This window comes from Postia placenta, assembly GCF_002117355.1.
Source record: "Postia placenta MAD-698-R-SB12 unplaced genomic scaffold POSPLAscaffold_8, whole genome shotgun sequence".
Lineage (NCBI taxonomy): Eukaryota > Fungi > Basidiomycota > Agaricomycetes > Polyporales > Adustoporiaceae > Rhodonia > Rhodonia placenta.
Genome location: NW_020169839.1, coordinates 1,030,734 through 1,050,385, shown reverse-complemented (window position 1 = coordinate 1,050,385; position 19,652 = coordinate 1,030,734). Strand labels below are relative to the sequence as shown.

General features: G+C 54.5%; 4 protein-coding genes and 1 non-coding gene across 5 annotated transcripts; 3 read left to right on the top strand and 2 right to left on the bottom strand.

Annotated features, from left to right (window-relative positions):
* Nucleotides 1–233: 233 nt before the first annotated feature.
* POSPLADRAFT_1046904 (hypothetical protein) lies at nucleotides 234–2,959 on the bottom strand (the record flags this gene model as incomplete). Its single annotated transcript, XM_024479151.1, has 7 exons — nucleotides 234–749; nucleotides 781–814; nucleotides 840–1,974; nucleotides 2,634–2,660; nucleotides 2,709–2,762; nucleotides 2,813–2,861; nucleotides 2,912–2,959. The coding sequence occupies 7 exons, from the start codon at nucleotides 2,957–2,959 to the stop codon at nucleotides 234–236; spliced, it is 1,863 nt and encodes a 620-aa protein (XP_024338390.1).
* Nucleotides 2,960–6,441: 3,482 nt separating this feature from the next.
* POSPLADRAFT_t89 lies at nucleotides 6,442–6,551 on the top strand. The gene has a single exon. It is a non-coding gene; the product is annotated as a tRNA-Leu (tRNA).
* Nucleotides 6,552–6,898: 347 nt separating this feature from the next.
* Nucleotides 6,899–9,036, bottom strand: POSPLADRAFT_1145405 (hypothetical protein; the record flags this gene model as incomplete). The annotated part of the gene is made up of 7 exons (XM_024485796.1): nucleotides 6,899–7,232; nucleotides 7,284–7,349; nucleotides 7,405–7,828; nucleotides 7,895–8,055; nucleotides 8,156–8,325; nucleotides 8,383–8,461; nucleotides 8,942–9,036. 7 exons carry the CDS (start codon nucleotides 9,034–9,036, stop codon nucleotides 6,899–6,901), a joined length of 1,329 nt encoding a protein of 442 aa, XP_024338389.1.
* Nucleotides 9,037–13,126: 4,090 nt separating this feature from the next.
* Nucleotides 13,127–13,983, top strand: POSPLADRAFT_1074580 (hypothetical protein). The gene is made up of 4 exons (XM_024482724.1): nucleotides 13,127–13,411; nucleotides 13,467–13,509; nucleotides 13,559–13,741; nucleotides 13,823–13,983. The coding sequence occupies exons 1-3, from the start codon at nucleotides 13,271–13,273 to the stop codon at nucleotides 13,600–13,602; spliced, it is 228 nt and encodes a 75-aa protein (XP_024338388.1). The 5' UTR covers nucleotides 13,127–13,270; the 3' UTR covers nucleotides 13,603–13,741; nucleotides 13,823–13,983.
* A 2,859-nt stretch (nucleotides 13,984–16,842) lies between these two features.
* On the top strand, nucleotides 16,843–17,954 carry POSPLADRAFT_1143932 (hypothetical protein; the record flags this gene model as incomplete). Its single annotated transcript, XM_024485634.1, is given in 5 exon segments — nucleotides 16,843–16,908; nucleotides 16,944–17,282; nucleotides 17,418–17,593; nucleotides 17,710–17,740; nucleotides 17,760–17,954. The coding sequence occupies 5 exon segments, from the start codon at nucleotides 16,843–16,845 to the stop codon at nucleotides 17,952–17,954; spliced, it is 807 nt and encodes a 268-aa protein (XP_024338387.1).
* Between the last annotated feature and the right edge of the window lie 1,698 nt (nucleotides 17,955–19,652).

Here is a 19,652-nt window from a genome sequence, read left to right as displayed (position 1 = left end):
CTACCACCCCCTTGATGGCCGCCAAGTAGCTATGAGCAACCGTAGCACTAGCGTGGATAAGTACGTAGAATACCGACAGGACAAGACACGGGATTCTGAGAGAAACAGAGAACACAGCATTTAAACGGAGAAACATGGTACATATATCTAACATTGGGTCCGCGATGGTTTGTTGCAAGACAGGGAACCGTAAACGCGTACCAACTGGAGCTGGGGGCGAGCGAAGACGATCTTCACGCGCTGATCGCGACGGGCTTCGATGCGTCGTCCTTGCTGCCCGCCACCTTTTCCGCCTGCGCGACGGCCTTCTCCGCCTCGCTCTTCTTTTCCTCCACCTCGCGGACCTTCTTCTCCAGTACCGCCGCGTTCGTGCTCGGCTTGCTCGTGTTGAACGTGACGCTGCGGTTGTGGCTCAGCCCGCTCATCGAGCCCGCCTCCGGTGTCTTTACGCTCACAAGCGGTGCACTGGTGGACAGCCCGCGGTGGAATGTCCCTGGCAGCACACGTCCCTCGGGGTGCTGGAAGGGGCACGTTGCGCGCGTACATGCAGAACCAAAGCGGCACGGCGTCGCTGCCGCCCCAGAGCCATGCGATGCGCGGGGCGGGTGTGTGAATGTGCAGTTCGGGCGCGTACAGGCTGCACCATATCGACACGGTGTTGGTAAATGAGTAGTGGGCGTAGGAGGTGGAACGAATGTGCTCGGTTTCAGGTGCTCAGCAGCTGGAAGAGATGTTTGCGTCAGACGTGGCTAGTAATCCTGTAGAATCAAGTAGACTTACCACCAGGGTGGAGCCCAGCGGGGCTGACGTGTGCCTTGATACAATCCCTGTCCTTGCACTGCAATCCCGCCTCACACGGGTCGTTGCTCAGCACGACACCGCTCTCGGCCGTCGCGACAGGTGACGGGTGCGAGTAACGGCATAGGGGATTCGAACATTTGAGGTTGAACTTGCACAGAGTAGGCGATTGTGGCCTCTGTGGAGGCACGAAGCCCGTGCGTTGCTGAGATGCGATGCTCGACGACGACGATGTACTCGCAATCACAGGCGCCACAATCGGTACCGGCGTCGGCGTCGGCGCCACAACGGCGGGGGCTGCCGCAGGTGGAGGCGGCGAGGCTTGGCCAGCGTCGGTCATAGGACTTCCAGCGCTCCCGTTCGCGCCGGCATGTCCCCCTCTTCCTCTGCCAGCCCCCCTACCAGCAGGGCCGCCGCGCCCTCTCCCGCGTCCACGCCCAGGGCCGTCTCCCTGCATGCCGCCATTGAACATATCCCCGCCCATGCCGGGCTGCATTGGGAACCCGTTCATCAGCTGCCCCGGCATGATGCCCATCGCGCCCGCCATCTGCGACATGAGGGCCATCTGGTTCATCATCATCTCCTGCAGCAGCAGCGGGTTCGCCATGCTCGCCATGCCCATATCCATGCCCATCCCGCCCATCCCGTTCATCCCTGGGAAGCCAGCCATCATCATGGCCATTTCTGGCGACCCACCCGCACCGGTGATCGTGTCAATACGGGCCTGGATATCGTCCTGGCCGAACTGAGGACCGCCGCCGCCGCCGCCATTGCGTGCGGGCCCGACACGTTCCAGCAGGCTGCGGGAGCCACTGCTTACGTCGCGCCCGTGAATCATCGCCCTCGGGCCTGTGGGTAAGTCTATCCGTCGCGCCTTGTGTACGTGACCATGGCCGCTCGGTGAAGGCGAGCGCCCGGACGCCGTGCGCTTTTGTGCGGTGGGTGAGGTTGAAGGGAGTGCTTGTGATAGAGCTTGTTGATACAAAGGTGCGGATGCACGAGGGCCGCTTGGAGGTCGCCGACTAGCCTCGTCCTTGCTGACAGTGGGAAGATGGGGCGGCGAATCACGCGTAGAGGGCTGGGCGGATGCAGCGGCAGTGGAAGATGACGGTGCATCTGATGGTTCAGGTGCGCCTTTTGCGGCTTCCGAAAACAACCAGTCAACAAAATTTGGGTCTGATTGCAGGATATAATTAGAAAACTGTTGCAGCGAATAAGATTGACAGAACATACCGAAATCCGCTCCTATAACTGTAGAAGAGATTGTGGTTAGCGCGTAAGTTCACAAGAAGCGTATGGAGTGAGAGATGTCAAAACTCTTCTGCATGACCCTGTGAGACTAGCGAATTGCCAGACTTTCATCATAAGCCAGTTGATAGCTACGTGTTACGCCACCCACGCAGACGTGAAGAAACCTTCAAAGCAGTAGCTGAACGATATGTACAGGTAGCTGCGCGCCAGGTTGGGCCACAACGGATGTATCAGCCAGGAAACGTTTTCACTCAAGCTGGAATCGGACGGAGGTCAATCCCGTTCGCTCTAACGTTTGCTCCGAGCACAGGATGCGACTCTGGACTTAAGCAAGCTCGCAGCAATAACGCGCTGGGCTTCTGCCAACTGGCCACCTGTTGTCGAAGTCCTCTGATACGTAACAATTGTGGCAACACAACGGTACGGCTCTCGAAGTACTCTGAGGATCGTACAACAGCTCCACTGGGTGAGAATTCGAAAAGGTAGACTCAACGGTCCCTGATTGCTTCAGGATCCACCCCTGGACCGTGACCCGAGAGTGCGCAGAAGGAGTAAAATACACTTTTGGCGCAATGGATGCTTACCATCTTCCAGTTCCGAGGATATTTGAGCTGCACGGCTGTGAGCAAGGTGTGTCAAAAAGTGGGAAGGAGACGAACCTGCTGTCTTGTTGTTTATGATCATTATGGTAATGTACTCCGCCATAATGGGGTCTGCAGAGGATTGAGCGTAAGTCTATGGAGCGGTTAGGAGTAGCACGTACCAGCTTCGGGACTATATCCTCGCCTAACAAGCTCATCTTGGATGGAGTTCTGGTAGTCTGGTGAGCTTGAACATGGTCCACACGAAGGACAGGACGAACCTGGAGGGTAGTGTAACGCTCTGTCCCAATAGTGAGTCCAAAAGCCATGATAAGGTCCTAGTCTTCGATAAAACAGATCAAGAGTGCAGGCGATGATAGCAACGATGACGAGAGCGTGAGGGGGCAGTGGTGGTGGTGGTGGTTGGACACTGAACGCCCGACGACGAGCGGGGCGTTGGTGACGAACGACTCTGTCACACTGTTACAGAATGTCACCAAATTACAAAGCAAAGTAAATAGATTTCAACGTTGATTGTTAATGTGATTGGTCTCTCGCGTCACAAACCTTGCACGCAATTACTTGGCCTCAACTTCCACACTTGCTGAGGCTCACACACGTTTGCTCGGCTCAAACTCAACTCCCTTCGAGACATATGGCTGCACAAGAAACATTGATTTGTATTTGACTCAACGGAGAGTATGTGCTACTACGGGTATATGCCATTGCGAGGGGTATATGCGTCACGGTCGAGAGTGAGTACTCTCAGTTCCGCCGTCTCGCTCGCGTAGCTCGCGTCGTCCGTTTCGGCGTACGTGGAGACTGGTCCACCTGCAGCGCCGTCCAAGTTGGCACATCTACCTGAACCGCATCTTCAGGCTCCCCACCATCCTCTTTTTGGATTGCCTCGGACTCCTCGAGCTCTTCGGCCTCTGGCGTCGAGCGCTGCGAGATGCCGAAGGCATTGCCCCTAGCTGGTAGCGTCACCCTGGGAAGCCGTCAATGTCAGTCTCACGGCGGCGAAGAGTCTTGCAATGGTGAGACACACCGATTGAATACACTCCCTGCATCGTCCGAACTCTCGATCCCGCTCTCCATCGCGTCACCCTCATCCTCTGCGCGGTCCCTCCATTCATGGCTGAGGTCCGTCAGCCGCGCATCGTTCTTCATCTCCGCCATGAAGAACCGCTCGACCAGCTTGCGCATGTCTTGGACTTTGCGAAGCTTCTCTTGCGCTTTCGGCAGCCGCTGTGCCGTATCATTGACGAGCCACTGCAGCTCGTTGAGGCCAGTATCCATGACGGCATCCCGGCTTTGCATCTCAACAACCTTTTTCAGGACGCGCTTGGCCTCCCCTGCCGTCGGGCCACTGGCCACTGGCCTTGAACGTGGCTCGGTTTTGACGCCAACGGCGGCCTGCCCGTTCGATGGGCCTGCGCGCGCCCCCGAGAGTTCTGCGCCCATGGGCTGCTCTACCACAACCTCCTCGGCTGGTGTTACTGACACTGGAAATGAGCTCAATAACATGACATTAGCGAGATCCGCTTACCCGACGGTTCCCGCCACTGCGCTCTCTCGTCCTGGACGTCCTTATGGTTTTCCGGTGTCTCCTGGACACCGACCTGGCCCGCTTGGACCTCCTTGACTTCGACCTCAGGGACCTCCTGGATATCGACCTCAGGGACCTCTTGGATATCGACCTCGGAGCCCTCACCATCGACGACCATGTCCGCAGGCCCAGCCGCTAAGCCAACTATCAAAGCCTGCACATCCTAGAAGTCAACCTTCAGCTCGTACCTGATTCTTCCTGAGCCTCAACTTCCGCAGGCTCCTTCCCTTTATGAGCCTTGCTCTTCCTCGTCTTCTTCTCCGGGCGTCTTGATATACTGGGCGCCACCGTGTCCGCCCGCTCTCTTTTGGGACGCGTCGACGCGCCCGGCTTCTCGCTCTCTGTCCGCTGCTTCTTCGCCGGCTGGCTGGACGCATCGGCAGCTATTACGCCCTCCTGTTTCCTTTTGCTCGCGCGCTTTGGCGCCACGGGCGGTGCTTCTGGAGAGGGCTGCCTCTCTTGTGGCTGGTCCTCTCGCAGATCACGCTCAGCGACCTCCTCGTCTTCCTCGGCCTTTGACTTCACAGCGCGCTTCGAGCGCCGCTGAGGCTTCTCTTCTCCCTGGGGGCTGGACAGCGGACGTGGCGTCAGTGGGCTCTAGGTCATATCATGGCGTGCACGTACGATGGGACCCCCTGCGGGTACTTCTCGATAAGCAAGCGGATGATCTCGACCGTCTTTAAGGTAGCTTTCACGCCCTCGCGCTGTGGAACGCGCGAATACCTGCTGAGTCTAACCATGTTGTACGCCACACAGCGACAAACGCACCTTGGCCACCTTCTGGATCTCGGCACGTTTGAGTGTCTTGAGGTGTGCAGCGTCCATCTTTGAAAGCTTTGGCTAGTAGGATGTGGGAGATAAGTTAGGGAAGTGTGGCGATGCTTTGTTCAGTGGTGGTGGTTGAGAAGAAAGAGTGGGTCAAGGCGCCCGCGCGCCTTTATACCCGGGGAACAATGAACCGAACCACAAGATCAACGTGGCTCGTCTCTTCGTCCGGTGCATGCCCTTGTTTTCCGCTCAATGTGTTTGTCCTTCTGATGTGGAACGCCTATTACAGTTCACATTACATCGCAATGACGAACACTTCATGCCAACTGTCATTGCGTCCAGTGCAAATTGTGGACCATTACAACAGTGTTTATTCATGGAGAAACATCCACTGTTCATCAACCGACGGGGTACAGACACAGCGAAAGCATGATACCTGAGAATATGGGGAGTCTTTACTCGAACTTCAACACCTTCCCTGGTGTTTCAAGTCATTACTGCAAAGTGCATTATTCTCGGCAGGCATCTATCTCACCCTCATGATTCGCCATTCCGCCTCCGTCGGCACATATCTTGCCTGTTTCTCTACTTGCTTCTTCTCACCGCGCAACTTCTGCATCCTTCCTTGAGCTCCTCGATTCTGGGGTCGGCGTCGTCGATGTCCTCGCTACGGTGTTGGGGAGCTTTGCTCTTCAGTTTCGATACGTCAAGCTTCAGCTTCTTGACTTTGGTTGCGGTCCTCACACATGCATATGGCGACTCATCTCCTGGCTAAGGATCGTCAAATAGATTGCTGCGGGATCTTGCCATTTTCCTTTGGTTTCTCCTCCGGAACGCTCGGAGGTGGCTGCCTGGTAGCTTCGTCCACGGATTTTGCTACACTATCTATGTGGCGAAAATTAGCATCGCGCGCCGCGGAAGGCTTTAGGTCGCACTCTGATGCTGAGGCTCGCTTGTCCTGTTATGTGGACTTGAGGGGTGCGTTTCCTCGCTGCGTGTGCTCACCATTCGACTGGGGAGCCACGGGGACTAACCGACGGTGACGCTGAAAAGCGTGATGCAAGCGTGAGGTGGATACCTGTCTCAAGGGATACGCGACTTTTATCGTGATAATGAACGGCTCAAGTACAATGGGCCTTTTCGTTATCAAGCTTGGCCCGCGTGGAGTGATGCGAATTGTGTTTCGTTGACAATAGGTTGCTCCGGGTGTGTTGTCTACTCACATGCCCCTCTTACTGAGGCCGTAGCACGAGTTCTTCGATAGGTAGCATTCATCGCGAACGAGACGAGGACTCGCATGCTACCAGGCTTTAGAGCCACAACTCTGATGGTCCTTCGACTCAATCACTCGTTCACTCGTTCCCTTTATCGAGGTTCAACTTCGCTGCTAGACCTCCAACGACTCAGATTATTTTGCATCCGGTCTAATTGTATGGCAAGATGGCCGAGCGGTCCAAGGCGTGTGACTCAAGCGAAAGCTTGCCTGCTTCAGCGGGTCTTCTCATCTGGGTATCCAGGCGTGGGTTCAAATCCCACTCTTGTCACTTTTCTTTCTTTTGCTTAGGACGACTTCGATAATAATAAATAGTTGTAATAATCATAACAATACCAACTGCATTCTTCCATCCCATAGCTTGCACTATCCACGTCCTCACAAAGCATCTAGACCTTGGCCACAACGCAGGTACCTTGTTTACCACCAGGCAACACTGCCATTGTATATATCATCATGACAATGGTAAGACCTAGATTAATGGTGAGCCGTTAAGTATGTATAGTCTTTGCGCGACGGCAGTGCCGCACACAGACAACTAGGACCGACGAGAACACCTCTGCATGTTTTACCATTGGACCGCCGTGGTACAGTGCCAGGGGCCAGGGCGGCGGGCATTTAATCCTCGTCATCTGAGTCCGCCTCTGACAGAGCCGCGTTGAGCACGGAAAGCACGCTCTCACACTCCGACGCGTCGAGTTGCGATCTCCGGGACGACAAGGTCAATTTATCCTGTTCTTTTCCCTTGTTGGGCCTCCGGATGGTGGTTCTTTTTGCGAGTGACGACGCCGCCTCCGATCCCTCGGAGCGTAATCGCTTGTGCGGCCTCCCTCCTGCTTCGTTCGCCGCGTCAACCTCAGGCCGTGTTCGCTTTTGGCCGCTCTGTGCCACCTTCGTAGGGCCCTTCAACAGACCGGCCAGCGCCTGCACAGTTGCGTCATCGACAGGAAGCCTGCCAACCGCCATCAGGCTTGCCGAAAACACAAGGACTGAGAGTACTCACAATCGCGCTCCTGCTAGCTTCGTGCTGGTAGCCTGGCCTGGGTTGTCGCCACCTGCATCCCGAGCGCTATATGACCAACTAATAAGTAGGTGGCCCGCCAACGACCGGGAGCGACACGCACTGCACTCCGTGTTGCGGGTTTCGTCTTCCCTTCTCAGACTTCCCGGCATCCACGTCCTGGACGATACCCTCGACGCATTCACCCAGCTGCTCTTCCGTCCACAGCGGCTCGATCTTCTGCCAATACAGCAGATAGTGGAGCATCCGGACGCGCGCTCCTCTCTCCTGCGCGATTTGTTTGCGCAGCTCCCGAACCTGGGTCATCTGCTTTTTCGCTGCCTGTCGCAGGAAGCGTGAGCGCTGCAGGTAGCCGTGATTTTTGTCCGACATATCGGCCATCGAATGTGCCGCGCGCCTCAGATCCTTCTCAGTGGCGGGGCCCAGGTGGGCGGCTTGGCGGGCAAGGCGGGCGACCTCGGTTCGCCGACCGGCTGAGTCTGCGCTCGCGTGTCTGGACGGGCGCCGTTGGGCTCGTGGGGCATCAACTGTAGTGGAAGGAGGATCGACCGTCAGACGTGTTGGGTGGCACTGTGAGTAGCACTAAGCCTTACAGTTGATATCCTCGGAGTCCTGGCTCTCTACCGACGCGAAGGAACCATTCATAGGTGGCCTGCTCGGGCCTTCAGGGTTGGCCGCTCTGCTAGGGCCTGCCAGGGATTCTGGCCTGGCTTCTGGACGCATGAATGAATTGAAAGCTTGACGTGCAGTCCGTCTAGCTTTGGGTGAGGTGGCGCTCTTCACAGGTGTGTGATGTCGCGCTTCATTGGATAGAGGGACCGCGTCCGAGGGGCCGATACGACAGCGAGATTCACTCTGTTGAATATGGCTTGGGCTTGGGTCCGAGATGGCCCTGTGGCGTCAGAGGAGGTGAAATGGCGCCCTCAAATGAAGGATTGGAAACCCACGAAGATAGCGCAAGCGGTCGTTCGCGTAGATGTTCAATGGCGACCTCATTCATGCAATCTGTGTCTATATCGTGGGCCTACGACAATGGAATGTTGGCTGTAACATGTAAATAATCCAATTCACCGCCACTCACTTTAACCAGCCTTTGTAAGTCGGTGTGGCCCACAGCTCGAGGTGCGTGAGCATTCATTGTGCGATGTTGAGATTTGAATCTATATCGGTGACAGGTACAGGAGTATTGGAAAAGATGACAGTGGCGGTAGAGAAACGAAACGAAACCGATTGAAGACCCCTGTTTTGGATACAACGCCACTGATGGGAACAATACGCCATGGAGGTCCAAGCGTACATGTGGACGCATTGTTTCTTGTTGTACTTCCTGTGCCTGGAAACACTGGCAAATCTAACAGAGAATATTCCGACCAGTGGTTACGACTGCTTTGGGAAAACAAAAAAGGAGATGATAGTGCACCATCCAGCAGCTCCGACAAGTGCTGAGTCAGTTAGAATTGGGCGTCTGCTTGTATCTTGTGACTGCCTGCCGCAACAACAACTTTCATTATGAGATTCATCGGTAATCGTTGATTGCAAGAAAGCTTTCAGGAGTGAAAGTTGCTCTTGGAAGTGACTGTTCTGTAGTAAGTATGTGTACGACTGACATTCATCTCATTATGATCATGGCACTGTCTGACCTCAAGTGGAGGCCGCTTGCACAAGCCTGCTTCCGGCTATACATCTCCGGACAGTATTGCGACTGCGCCCGCTCAGTGAAAGAACGGAAGGTCATGTCGTTGAATGGGAGGCTCCGTTGAAGTTCTAGAGTACTCAGAGGCCGATATATGTGATATTGAGGCTCGGTACACATACAGATCCTCAAGTCAGCTCATGTATAGCGATAACATTTCGAGCTTCATTGCATCGTATGCGGAAGGACTTCCAAGATATGGATCAAGATGAAAAGAGGATCGTCGCCTTCTCGGCGCCCTGTTGTGACAGTCACAGTGTCATACTCACTTCGAACGCGTGACGCGTCGCGCCAGCCGGCCGAGCTAGGACCCCGGCGAATCCCCCAAGAGCTCTGATCCCGAAAACCCCGAAAAGGGGGCCTCTGGAGCCAAAATCTTACATCTCAAACCCCCGAAACGGGGCCCGGACGGCGGTCAGGTTATGTGCCAGGTGCCCCCGAAACCAGGCGTCCGGGGCGAGGTATGATCCTCGACCCCCGAACATAAGGTCCATCCGGCCTCGGAACGGGTGCCGAAATGTGCCGGAAAGGTACGATGATACCGGTGACGTCTCACTCGATTGCTTCTTGATACCGCTTCGTCGCTATGTTACTTTACTTATCGGTTCTCGATACCAAACTTCATGTAAGTAGGAATTTATAGGTCTAATGATCTTGTGCAAATACAAAGATCCGAAGTAGAGAGATTAGTACCACGTCAATCAGTGGCCTCAGTGTAGTAGTCGGTACTTCTAAATTTATGTACGGCCTTGTGACAATGGTACAATCGCGCGCGCGATTTTTTGCAATTTCTCGCCTTTTTTGCAATATTTAGACGTTAGATCCCATTCACCCCCAAAACTGACCGGAATTAGGCGAGGTTATGTGAAGTTCCCCCGAAATCGACCATGGGCTGACCCCCGGAGGGGGGTCCGCGCGGGATCAGAGCTCTTGGGGGATTCGCCGGGGTCCTGCCGAGCTGCATTGAACGCGTTCGCGCGACTTGGACGCGACAATAACCGCTAACAATCGCTGCTTTATTATATGCAACTAGCTATGCACATATTTGCGGCTGATTTCCAAGTAGACTCTGTTGGAACAACCGGTGCGAACGGCGCGGGGCGCGTTTGTCCACGGGCGTAGCGATGCCCGTAAGGGACAATCGCGTGCGGTACGTACATCGCGCGGGGTCGTTATATACTACGATAGGGGCCTCCGGCCCCCGGCTACTCGCGCGCCCGAGCTTGCGAGCTCGTTCCTGACCGCGCGGGTCAGCGCGTTTCAACAGACTCTGCATCTGCGATGCTGTGTACGTTCGAACTTGGACGATCTCTCAGGCTTGAACTGAAGGGCCATCGGCAGGTCTGCATGTCTCATTCACGCATTTTGTGCTTCATTTGATGTTTCCATCGGCGCGATTTGTTTACTCCGAGGGTGATTATACTTTGCAGCCTCCTTGTGGGCCTCAAGGCGAAATTGTCGAGGATACTGGTATGGTTTACTCAACACATTTTTCGTTCTATGGAGCATCGACAGTAACGCTTACGAGGAAGAGCAATGACAACGAAGCAGACCACGCTTCTGTTCTTGTATCAGCGTCCGATATATATGCCAATTATATGCTCGGAGAATGCCCCTCTATTGTGATTCTCTTGTGGCTGTGTCGCCGAGTATTGAGCCAACCCACCCACAGGCATCAGAGAACCCTCTGTTTCCTGTAGAATTGTTGGAGCTAACAACTGACGGCGCTGGAACAGCCGCATGGCGGGATGCTGCAAGGTGCGTAGTCGTACGACCTCGTTTCGAGAGCCGAGCTCAACTGCCAGTCTGTGACACAGGCTTGCATAGTTATGCACTCTTGATCTCTGTCTTTGCACATAGAACTAAGCATCGCGACGGTTAGATGGATGACATTCGCGTCGCACGTAACAGCAGATCTGTGTCGTCCATCGGCGCGTCGGTAGCGAGATGGGATTGCAGTGCATGCGACACTTCCGCCGGGTACGGGACAGATGCATCAGACATAATCACCACAGCCTTGATGGCCGTATGATCATCGGCGACCCCGATCGCCCTGCGGTCTCGTAATGGCTTTGCTCGGTAACCAGACGTGCTGTAACTCATCCGTCTTCTCCTACTGCAGATTGACGACATTGGCTGCCTCCCTCCGACGTTTCAGCGCGCTGAGGCATCAGATCTGCGCCCGGTCGTTCCTGTCAAAATGTGCCGCACATCGGCTATGAAGCGAGCATATTCTTCCTCATGAATGTCAGCATTCTCGCCAATTCACGGCCGGTTCCACTAGCCTCGTGAGCACACGTTTGACCCGTACTGTTCGGCTGTCCGCGATCTCGATATGTCGTGCTGCTTCCGCTGGCACTTGCTGTACATCATTTTCTGTGGTCGCCGGGAAGCCCTCGCTGTCACGAAACGTGATTGCTCAAATGTATCGGGTTCCACGCTGACAATTCTAGGTCTCCGGACCACACTCGCCCGATACGCCTTGTGAAATCGAGATATATGCGGTATGTTTGGTCCTCCGCTCGTTGTGCAAATCCCGAGCCTGACAAGGTCACCGGGATGCCATTATGAGACGGCGTTCTGTATACGCTACTCATCTATAACATGCGCTCATCCTTGACGGGATCAATGTGTCTCAGTCACGACATAGCTGTCAATTTGATCAGTTCAAAGCATCTGGATTGAACGGAGGGAGAAGATTTATGTGTCTAGTCCTTGCCTCCATTTCCATTTAGTCCTGACAACTGCATCAAGCAGCGTCAACCAGCCAACAAGACTGAGCAGCCGAGGCCTCGGACGCGCATTGTGCTTTCTGCGGCGCAGTGCGTCAATCGTAGGTTCTATCCATGAGAGACGCCGTCAATGTAGTCGACGTTGCGGTCATTGGTAGTGATGGCGGAAAAATCGAGGGACAGGTCTTTCTTCTCGCACGGCCGCCGTTCATACGCTTACCACGGAGGCATTCCAGGCTCTCGGTGTCATGGGAGTATCCGACATCTGTTCAGATGCGCACGAAGCATCTCAACGTCAGGGGAATATAAAGCTCACACCTGTGCCTCGGGTACTGCGCGTGTGCCCGATCATGCAGGGCCGATAGCAAGGCAGGTAACTGCAACCCGTGATGTCCGCCTACGAGAGCATCGGTTGCCGTGTGCAGCATGATTTCGAGGACAAGGTGCTACAGGTATGACAAATTGTAGCAGTTGGTGCGTGTATAGATGTCATTGACGAGAGACTTGTAACTTGTGGTACGGGTGAGTGTTGCGATGCTATCCGCTCTAGTTCGAATGATCCCAGTCGGCGATGCATTATCCGACGCGTTCCGCAGAATGTCTGTAGCGCGTAGGGACTGAACTTGCGCATGTTGCTGAACATCTGCATTGGTAGAAGTCAAACGCCTTTGACCAAGTCTCCCTGGACACGAAGACGGGGTGGCGGAGCAGCACAATGTTCCTTTATCGCAGTGTTTAAAGGACAACAGACACACCTGGGCGTCGCCAATCAACATAGTTGTCAATGCGACAAGTGCCAGGTCACGCATAGAGCCACGATGATACTTGAGGCAATATACGATGCGCTCCTAGGTTCCCAGGTTTGGAGGTTAGACTGACTGTACCTGGCGACATCTCGAAACGCTCACAGGGTGTCAATTTATCGCGACGCGAACTACGAAGACCCGTTGGATAGACTAGCCGTCACATCTCAAGGATCGTGATGACATTCCCAAAAAAGAGCAAGGCAGGTATCACAGCCACTGTATGGATGCGAGGGAAGCGTAATGATTCGCTTGCTTGGTGGCACTAACTGGATATTTAATCGTTTTCGCGGACCAACGTGTGGCCTTCCGGCAGGAAGGCTCAACAGTGAGGACGGTGGGTGCGTAGGTATTGGCATTGTACCAATGCCAATGCATGAGCCCTGCAATCCAATACTGATGTGTACGCTAACCTGGAACAGGTTATATCGCGATCTCCGTCTTTAACGATGACGGATGCCATCCTGACCGCCGGATACGTATGTTTCTGCAACCCTTGCACAGCTTTTCTTACTGAAAGAATATCAGATGAATTCGCTGCGCGACTGCAGACCACCAACCTACCTGGAGTACACGCCATTCAAACTAACCTCCCATCCCTCAACGACGTTGATGGAGCCTCCAGCCAGATACGTATAAGCGCGAGACATGGATCGCCAAACTCCGCGTCAGAGCAAAGGGCGAATCTGGATGGTCGTACGGCCCTGGCCTGAATACGGGTCTGCAATCCTGACACGATGAATGAGTGCGACAATTCCCTATCCTTTGTGGCCGCTTTTCTTGACTTCGATCGGTGGTACAGGCAATACAAAAGCAGTTCATAATGTCTGGGAGGTTGTCGCCGTACGAGCTGGACGAGTTGCTACTGTCGGAGAAGACTACGTAAGGGACTCCAAGTCTGCTCGAGTCCATGCGGTCTGCTAACCATGAGAGGTAGTTTAGATGTCGTAAAGTCACGTCCAGACCTGGTGTTCAGAGGGGTACGTGGTATACACATGTCCTGCGCGGGCATTTAAATCTGCTCGTTAGACCAGATCGTGCTAACTCTATTGCTGTTGATGAGCGCACGCTGACTTGCTCTGCAGTGTGATGTACTTGTTTGCTAAGTACCCTCTGCCGCGGGTTAGCCTGGACGTTCACCATGAATCGGCACCATTCTACATGAGACGCAGGAACGAGATGGAAGGCCCAGAAGGTACCAGATAGCTTATGGTGGGTAGGTTTCGCAAGCTAGCCATCCTGCTCCTGATGACGCTACTTCGCACTTGTTGGTCTCCTCGCGACAACTTGCAGTCTAAGGACGTCAACACAAGTGATAGCAGTCGTTCATCAATCGTCAAATGGGTTGCGCTGCTTGTTGACAGCGAGTGGGCCCGTCTCGACATGCCTATCATCCGTGCTCCGTCTGTCTGATTGCACGCAGCCCTGTATGCACGCACATTGATCTGCCTCTACTCAATTGATCTACACTGTGCACATTGTCTGCATTGCACGGTACTCGCTATCGCACAGCCCGGTCGCGACGGCGTGATCGCCGCCCCGAAGAAACTGGAGAGCCACGCGCATCAACCACTGGGGCCATGCACTTCGCACATGAAGGGGACGGGGAACTCTCAAGTTTGCTTGCCCGGCAGCTTGGCGTGGACTTCTCTATCAATCTGGCGCCTCGTGATGGGCTCTCGAAGCCCATTCATTGAGCGTCGTCCCATGGCCGCATTCTACGGTACAACTTTCATGCATCCATTGAACCTGCCATGATGGAGTGCTCTGTTCACCGTGTTTGCATGAAGCTTGTTTCGCGCTCCTGAGAAGTCACCCTCCATACCTGGCCGCACGACGAGCAGGATCAGGTCTCTTCTCGTCGGGACAAACACTGGATCTTGCGAAAGGTTATAGTTCCGCACTTATGTCGCGACGTAGTGTGAGGGCGCAGGGCGATAGCGTCGTCGCCTCGACGATGTCCGAACATCGCAGTATGCGTATGCACTGCGCAGGCGCAACTAGGGTCTTTCAGGGCCCCCTAACGCCTATCCTTTTATCCTGGGTTTGGCCCGGCGGTTTGCACATGAGATTTGTTGTCAGCTTCGGGGGCGGCAATCGTGGCAGAGAGACGAGTATGGGAAGAAAGACGAAGCACCGGACGGCATCAACGTGCTGACCGAGATTCCTTGAAGGTGTCAGAGAAAGCCCGCTATTGCTTCCGTTGCCCTCGCTCGTGATCACAAGATAGCATGCCGTGTGGTCCAGACCAGTATGCTCTCGACACTTGAAGGTCTCCCTGAGCACCGCGATCTCTTCTGTTCCATGTATAGCAGGCCACCAGTCAGCACTGCAGCCCTTAATAGCTCTTCGCCATAGATGTCGTACATCGGACCACAGTACTGAAATCAAGTCATTGCGATCCACATTAAGCTCATTCTGATTAAGCAACGCTGCACCAGGGCTACAGAAGCATGCCATATACAATGACACATGGTCCAAGCTTCCTGCCTTGTCATTGACTTGGGTAGCAGCACATGGCACTGTCCTAGGGAACACAATAACCCATAAGCACCCGGCCTTGGTCACTACCGATTGAGAAGACAACGGATTATAAGGCGATCCCCAATGGGCCAGTACCTACAAGGTCATGAATCGATAACATCCGTATAAATTGCCAATCTGAGGTTATTCAGTTGATGAGCTCGTAGATGCGGTCCTCATATTCTCGGCCTACTATTGTCATCAAGCGACGACAACTATAAGGGCCAAGCCATCGAACACAGCCAAGGCTTTGCACAAGGACCGGGTGACTCACATGGCATAAGGCCCTGGATCGTAGTTGGTAGTTAGTTACAAGGTCGGGCAGATGGCGCTACACTCAGCTTGAAGGTGATCGCGTGGCACGTGTCATAGCCCAGGGGGATAGCATGATCATGATGCAGGTAGAAAGAACACGAGTACATGGATAGCACTACCAAGTGGCGTCCTGATGCGGCGTTTGAGAGTCTCGACACTATGCGTAGACTCAACCGAGATCTCATCGATATGAAGGTGGGAGGTCCACAATTGATCACAGCCGACGGGCACTCTATGGACATAAGCACCTAATACTTACATTCGTTTACCAAATCACTGTCTTCTCTGACATTGGACGAATTGTAACCGCAGCAGCGTTGTGAGATAGGCAGGAACCAACATTCCAATCGTGATTGACATTCGGATCTCGCTGCAGTCTGGCGGTTCCCTAAGCTATGACTATTCAGTAGCTCGTCATCCATAGAATGAGACGGATCCACAGACGGTTGGGTGATAAGTGATACAAGCTCAGACTGCACCTAGCGACACTTCAGGCTGCTGTTCAGATTGCCCAACGCGGATCTCGTGTTCAGTCTCCAGAAGTCCTCTTCACATTCGCAGATCGTCTATGAACGCAACACCGCCCTCAAATCTGTACGAATGAGCACGTACATATACCGGTTCGTGGCGTCTTGAAGCCGTATGGCAACAGGTGACATGTGAAGGGCCACATCAAAGTCCCTCGAACGCCAATGCTGGCAAGCACTTCCGTGCACGTTGCTACTGGCTTCCATTTTGACATGAATACATTACCGCGAATCAATGAAATGGCGACTTTATGGCGCGAGAGGACTGGGTGCCGCTGATGAGAGGCAGATAGGCCCAGTGACGAGAACGACGACAGAGTGAAGATCGACGACGGGTTGCCTAGTGAGACATGAGCAGCCGCAGACATCTCAGGCTTTTGCGAAGACAGTAACATATTGAGCGTAGCGCAGAGATAGGACCTTGTGCCTTGCCGAGTCTTCCGGAAGGTAAGAAGTCGATCTACCCGTGTCAGTATACGTCCGTTTCCGGCGAGTAATGGACACATGGGAGACCCATACCGAATAAGGCAAAAAGGCTCGTTCCCAGTTGCTCCAGGTGACATCATGCACAGTCAGCCCGCATCGATGACATTCTGGTCATGAGTTCCAAAGTAAGGCTGTACTGAGGCGTAATCGAGAGTCCACCATAGATAGGTCCACGACGTATATCGCGTCATGGGGAACAAATCCATCCTTGGTGCTGGCGAAGTGCTGTGGGATTCACGCCCATTGTGCGATACGGGGGAAGATTCGCGAATGAGGATGGCCCAATAGCTAACGCTGACCGTCGTGAGAGAGCAGCTCACGTTCTGTCCATGCGCTATATGTAGGCGTCCAATAGACAAAGTATAGCGCATCTTAAACGACGTGAAATGATCGCGCAGTCTGTGGAATTAGCTAGTGTCTAAGGACACATCACAGCCTCCAAAGACGGCCGGATGCCTAGAAATGGCCGCGGAGCGCTATACGGGACGCCATGCCCACTATGACGGTGTTCGGGCGTCGACGAGCGCGGTGTTCGCCTGCATAACTTGGTCCGACTTTCTCAGGGAATGATTCTGCCGCCCTCAAACGCCCACAAGGGTGTAGAAGGCGGTAATCAGGGGGCGTTTCGTACCAGCACGTACAACCAGCGCCAGTTCCATGCTGTGGGATCGGACATGTGGTGGGTCAAGGCTAATTCCCCAACGGTCCGCTTCAGATTGCAGGCGGACGGCCTGAATATGAAAATGAAAAATAAATCACGGAAGCTGCGCAGATTTTGCCCCTTGGGCACAATGCCTACAGTGCAGCAGCAGGCAGTAGCGACTTTGCACAGCCTCCGCATCACTAACCTATCGGATCCGCACAAAGACAATGCAAGCCGAAGGACCTGGGTCATCCGCGCAGTATGAAAGGAGCAATGAGAGGGACCGAGGTTCGCAAGCGGCGCCGATCGTGTCTTCCTGGAGCACATCTGCTAATTCAGGACATCGCAGCATGTGAGAGGAGTCTGAGAGTGCTCAGAACGCACCGCACCCCAGAACCCAGGCCAATTGGGCCCCGCGCAATTGGCGCGGCGAAGCACTGCATGGCTTTGCGGCGTATACGGTCAAAGGGGCACGGAGTATGCACGGGGCGCATGTTCCGCGCCCAAGGCCCGTCCGGGGATGGACGGCATGCTTGCACAGCGCACAGGGCCTCGGACAATCACCGCGCTGTGCGCGTCGCACCCTGCGACGCGTTCCCTATGTCTGTGGCGGCCGCACACGAGCTCAGAAGACGCATGAGTGGGTGCGCGCGCGCCACGGGGAGGGTGTGCCCGGGCGGCCAAAGGCGAAAGAACTTTGCAGATATCAAGCCGACGGTATGTATGAAGTTTGCAGGAAGATGCGTGTGGAGAAGCTCGAGCGCGAGACGGAGCGCAGGTCGGGTGTTTTGGGACATCACCTTTGGTGTTAGACTCCGTGCCGGGGGCTGGGCGTCCGGATAAAGGCGGCGGCGGCGTTTCCGGACGGGCGGAAGGGCAAGCGGACAAGTCTTCAAAGAGCAGTAAGATCCAAGACGATGATGGGAAATAGGGCACGGGAAGACAGGCGCCAATATACCGAGACAGCACATGACGAACAGTCATGTGAAGCCGCAACCTGGGAACGGGCCTGGGAACGTCTCGATGCTTCGATCAGGCAACGTCAGAGGCGTCCGACTTGTCTCCATCGCAGGGCCGCAATCAGGGCACGATAGAACGATATGTCGGATATCTACGACCAGCGGGCATCCACGGAGTCGACGCGCGCTCGATCGGTCAACACCTGGAGGTCCACTGGGATATTGTGGGTCACCGTGGGGTGGTGGTGTAATGGAGATTGGGGTCATTGTGGGGCACTGAGTGTCCACACCGGTGTACAGAGCACGATTCGGCGACCGAGGATAACCACCTTCGGCGGATAGCAGTCATATCCAGATATGCGGGAGGCAATCATCATCTGTCCAGACCAGAGAAGCATGACGAAAGGGTGACGAGGGGGAGAATGATGAATGATTGGGCGCCCGTTCTAGGACAGATGCAATAGATGCATAACCCTTTATGAAGCGCCGATGTACCATAAGCGTGTATTCGGAAACGATGGAGGCCGCGAGCGCGGGTCGTATGCATCTATCAGCGCTCGGGGAATGCAATTTGTGTGGAATGGTGGATTCCTGTGGCATCGGTGAAGTATACGGATATACGTCTTGAAATGCAATAAGTGTCTAGCGACGTCCATGAGCGGATGTCAGTGGTTGATAAGACAAATTGTACCGACGCAAATCATGGCAGTGATCTTACCTACGACCACGCCCGCAACCATTGAAACACCCGATGACAGAAACGAGAGATCGCACCTCGGTAAAACTTGGACAGCGCAATCTCGTTCATGACATGTATCATAGCAAATTTCCTAAGTTATGTCAAGGTGTAGCTTGTCTGCAAGAGAAACATTCTTACACACTCACATGGAGGGATGCCGTACATCACCGTGTAGGCGCCCGATGACGCAGGGGCGCATGACCTAGAAATGACTGGCCGCGACCTTTTCGCAGAATCGAGCAGGGTCTTCGGGCTTGCACTAGATGTGCAGCAGCTTCGCACACGCGGGGGAAGATGCGAGGACGCGTGTCGAATCATGCCATGCCTATTTGTTGCAGGACACAGGCTGTAGCTAACTCGGGTCCAGCACGTCCACCAGCAGCTCCAGGAATTCAGAACTCAATGGCGGATGCACAGCATTTTCGTAGCATGGGACATGCGTTTCCAAGAGCACGCACGTCAGACGTCCGACTGGGCACCAGTCGGGATATTTTTGACTGAAAGGCGCGGAGGACACAACTCAGTTGTGGGCATGCGTGAGCTGCGCAGTTAGAGTGGGCTCGTCATCAGTTACTTCACGTATCAGAATCCACGCACGGGAGGCAGATCGGCCGACCGGATAGAGCGAGAAGGCAGTAGAAAATTGGAGCGAGACACTGTGCAGCGGCCGGCAGCTGTACCGCTTTGTGGCATGGCCTAATGCAGGATTATGGCACACTAAGCTTTGAAGCTCCAGGAGCCCCGAGCCCAGAATCGGAACTGTGCACCGTCCGAGGTCTAGGATCGCATAGCGTTAACGTGAGCGGAGGCCGCGAGCTGCCGCCGGAAATTGTATAGAATTGCATTCGCAGAGACGAGAAGGTCCGAGAGGCAAGGTCCGCCAGGATGCAATGCATTCTATCTGGACTGTGGCAGACTGGGAGAGAATCAG

Coding starts and splice junctions, on each gene's coding strand:
- POSPLADRAFT_1074580 (XM_024482724.1), top strand. CDS start 13,271: ATGAGTGCGACAATTCCCTATCCTTTGTGGCCGCTTTTCTTGACTTCG. Junction 13,412..13,466: donor CTACTGTCGGAGAAGACTAC/GTAAGGGACTCC, acceptor CATGAGAGGTAG/TTTAGATGTCGTAAAGTCAC. Junction 13,510..13,558: donor CAGACCTGGTGTTCAGAGGG/GTACGTGGTATA, acceptor TCTGCTCGTTAG/ACCAGATCGTGCTAACTCTA.